The sequence below is a fragment of the Convolutriloba macropyga genome, chromosome 2, assembly GCF_964194025.1.
Source record: "Convolutriloba macropyga chromosome 2, txConMacr16.3, whole genome shotgun sequence".
Taxonomy (NCBI): Eukaryota; Metazoa; Xenacoelomorpha; order Acoela; family Convolutidae; genus Convolutriloba; species Convolutriloba macropyga.
The window spans coordinates 60,228,090-60,231,773 of NC_134469.1; the positions used below are offsets into that span (position 1 = coordinate 60,228,090).

Consider the following 3,684-nt stretch of genomic DNA (forward strand, 5'->3'; position numbering starts at 1 on the left):
TATTTTTTATTTTTGATAATCTTCTGGTATAGTAGAAAAATAGTGATGTATGAACGATATACCCGAAATGTTGGCTGCCGTTTTCCATGCTTTTAAAGTAAGGACATTTTCTGGAAATCAATATGAACATGAGAAAAGAATCAAAACGGTACAATTTTAAATTCAGTTTTTAATTGCTCTCAAACGAAGTTTGTAGCAATTATATTAGTCCTGTCGGTCTTTTTTTAATGCGATTTTTCGCTTGACCGATTTTTCGTCTGACGCTTTTAACTTTTTGTCCTCAAAAAACGGGATAAACAGGTAGCGCACAGCTGGCATTAAGTGCTCTTAGAGCCTTTCAGCTCTGTTTCATAGCTCAAACTGTTTTGGAGTCTTATACTTATACTTATGGTGTGAAGGGCGGCTCTTAGAGGTTGAGACACCCTCCCCCTGTTGACCCCCCCTATCGCTTCCACCCCCCACCGCGCTGTTGCCCCCACCACCCAGTGTTGCCCCCCCATCAGCCCCGGGTGCATCCCCCCCTGTTGACCCCCCTATCGTTTCCACCCCCCACCGCGCTGTCCCCCCCCCCCACCCAGTGTTGCCCCCCCCAACCCAGTGTTACCCCCCATCAGCCCCAGGTGCACCCCCCCATGTGGCTAGCTACTGACGAAGCCAACCGCTCGCCGGTCGTTTGAGAGCAATTCGCCCGACGTTAGTCGGTTATGTTTGATGTTTTCGATCTGTAGATTTTGATCTGTTGCCTTCAGTTAAAATACCCGTTGTTTAGATCTTTTAACAAGTCTAATTATAATTTGTGAAGCATTCTGGATAAGCATTTGTTCTGTTCTGTCTGCAAAGTTTGAAGATTTTGAACTATTTTTCAGCTGTGAAGCGGAGAATTAGATTATTTTGGTGTGAGTGATGTTTGCTCTGATTGTTAGTGCTTATTTCCAGATCTGTTGAGCAAGTATAGAGTTCCTATGCAGTGAAGAGAAAATGATTTCAACTGATGAGGCCATAGTGCATGCAATTATTAACCCAAACGAGCCTTTCGTGTCTTCAGCTGAGCGAGAGAGGCATCAGTCCCAGAAAACGGAGAGCATAAACACAGAGAAGCCTTTCAGTGACAGAAGTGAACATTTGTTCAAATTAGCCAATCAAGAGCGCCAAGCGATTAAACTTGGTCAGTTTATATCTCAGCGTAACTGCATTTTAGTATCTTTTTCAAATACGCCGCTAAGCAACCAACTTCTTTGATAATTCTGACTAAGAACTGGAGAATTGTGATTTTCCTTTGCTAGGAAGCTGTTATTATTGTCGATGTTAGTCAGAAAGCTTCTAGTTGAAAAGGTGTCCTTATTAGATTGCGGAATCTGGATCTTTATTTAGCGGAGGAAGGTCAATTAGACGAAGCAATCGATATACTGGATGGTATCATTGCTTTTGATCCTGGCTACGCTTCTGCCTACAACAACAGAGCCCAAATCAGACAACTCAGACATGACAAGGAAGGAGCAATGCATGACCTGGACAGGACCATCCAAGTGTCAAATGGCAAGGGTAAGCTTTTAGAATTATTACACCTATATTTGCCATTAATTTTCATGCAATCACAACTGAATCTAGATATCAGTTTCTAAAATCGCGCGGAATTGGTGATACTGAAACTCAGCTCAAAGTTTTTTTAAAAAAATTGAGAATGAAATGTTAAATTGAAGATGAAAACATTGGCAAGCGATATGCATCTGTGGTCTTGATAGGTGAAATAGCTGCGTTGGCTCTCACTCAACGTGGTTGTCTTCATCGACTTCAGGGGCAGGACGACTTAGCGTTGAGAGATCTGGGGTTGGCTGCGTCTCTCGGAAGTCCCTTCGCCAAAAAGATTCTCGTCACTTTGAACCCTTACGCCGCTCTTTGTAATGACATGCTCACTACAATGCTCACAAAATGTGCAGACGGAGAACAAATTTACGACTGACGATTGAAATTTTGATTGAGGTTTTGAGGCAGTACCTGTCTAGTCAAATATGTTCTCCGTCTCCGTGCTGCGGTCGATTTATTCGGTTTCCACTTCGGTGCTTATTTGAGAATAGATATTTAGTTTACTTTATCAGCACTTCTCAGTTGACGTTTCAGATTGATTTTTGTGTATTGAAATTTGTAATCAAGATGTATATTTATTTAATTGAAAATTAATTTTATTAAGTTACTTTGTTTGATCGAGTTTTAGTACTTTTTCTCTACATCGTTATTATTAAATTCAACAGAAATAGTTGACTGGTCTTTATCTCGAATTGTTTGGCAAGTCTGAAATTAACACTCTCTAAATTCTCAAGAACTATTTGCAGACCTACTAAACTTGGTATAGAAAGTTTGTTCATAATTGGTCGCCACATTCGGGTCCTCAAACTAATTTGTTTTTCGGTATTTGATTAATTAAATTGTTGCCGAATATTGTATTGTTCCACGTTCTTGCGCAAACTAAGTGTCGCAGTATCGTTGTTTAGTAAAAATAGATTTTCCAGAGCTGCAAAGCTGTAATAGCGGTGTTCCTTGTCTTTTTTTACGACTCGAAGAAGTATTGCATTTCTTAAGGTTTTTTTTAAAACCGGAAGTACTATTTGTTCAGGCGGCGTTTTGACCTAATAGGTGTGAACTAACTTTTCTTAGCAGGAGAAGTTTTTTGATCATGCGCTGCGTTCAGTTAATGAATTTTTGACTTCGGAAAGAGTTTTTGAGAGATTGGCGCTTGTAGATGAGTTTTTAGCCGTGTTTTCGTCAATTTGGGCCAAATTTTTTTTAAAATAATAACTTGATTTTTTTATAGAAGTAAATTTTGATCGATGCTCCATGAATAGTGCGTTTCAAGTGCAAAATTGGCCAATTTTTCGTCAATATTGAGCTTTTTCTTTAATTTTCATCTTTTGGCTCTTTGAGCGCACTTTTTCAAACCAAAACTAAATATGTCAATGTCCTTTGATAATTCTGGAATTTGATGCCTCTATTTGACGTGATGTGTTTTGTTTTTATAAAAATGTACACATACTAATCCGATTTTGGCGGTTTTTGTCAGTTCTTTGTTGGTATTTTGTGTTTATTTACCGTAAAAAGTCTTTTTGTGCACCATCGGTGTTTTTGGTTTCGTTTTGTTGCTAATTGAATTGTTTTTCGCAATAACTCTTTAAAATCCAGGAAAAGTTTTTTACCATATTTTGAACATTTTTTTTTTCAAATTAGTTTACTTTTTCGCATTTGAGCTGTTTTGACTTCTGACTGAGACAGGAAGATGGCTATGTAATGTTCTTAAACCTCCATTGGTTTATTTATAAGATCGGCGTTTTTCTATTTCAATTTTTTTCATTTTGATTTTTAATTAGATTTTCCAATTTAGTTTTTTGGTTGTTCAGAAATTGCGAATTAATTTTTTCAAATCTTTTTCACAAGGTTTGTATTCTCCATATTCTAGCGTGTTCCATTCTAACATTCTCCTAAGACCTTTAGTTTTATTTGTCCTGACCCTATTAAATTGAAAATTATGGATTTTAACTTATAATTTTGTCTTTTTTCTTTGACTTTTTAAAGTTTTTTGTTTGCAATTGTTCTTGTTTAACATAATATGGCACTGAAGGTTTGCTAGCTTCACTTTTACAAATTTTGAACATCACTCTTTTTCTGCGGATACTCTTAGCGCTTGGTTTCGGT

At 37.6% G+C, this 3,684-nt stretch overlaps 1 protein-coding gene across 1 annotated transcript; it reads left to right on the plus strand.

Moving 5' to 3' along the window:
* Positions 1-915: 915 nt before the first annotated feature.
* LOC142335384 (tetratricopeptide repeat protein 36-like) lies at positions 916-2,191 on the plus strand. Its single transcript, XM_075383846.1, has 3 exons — positions 916-1,165; positions 1,372-1,542; positions 1,743-2,191. The coding sequence occupies exons 1-3, from the start codon at positions 979-981 to the stop codon at positions 1,958-1,960; spliced, it is 576 nt and encodes a 191-aa protein (XP_075239961.1). The 5' UTR covers positions 916-978; the 3' UTR covers positions 1,961-2,191.
* Positions 2,192-3,684: the final 1,493 nt, after the last annotated feature.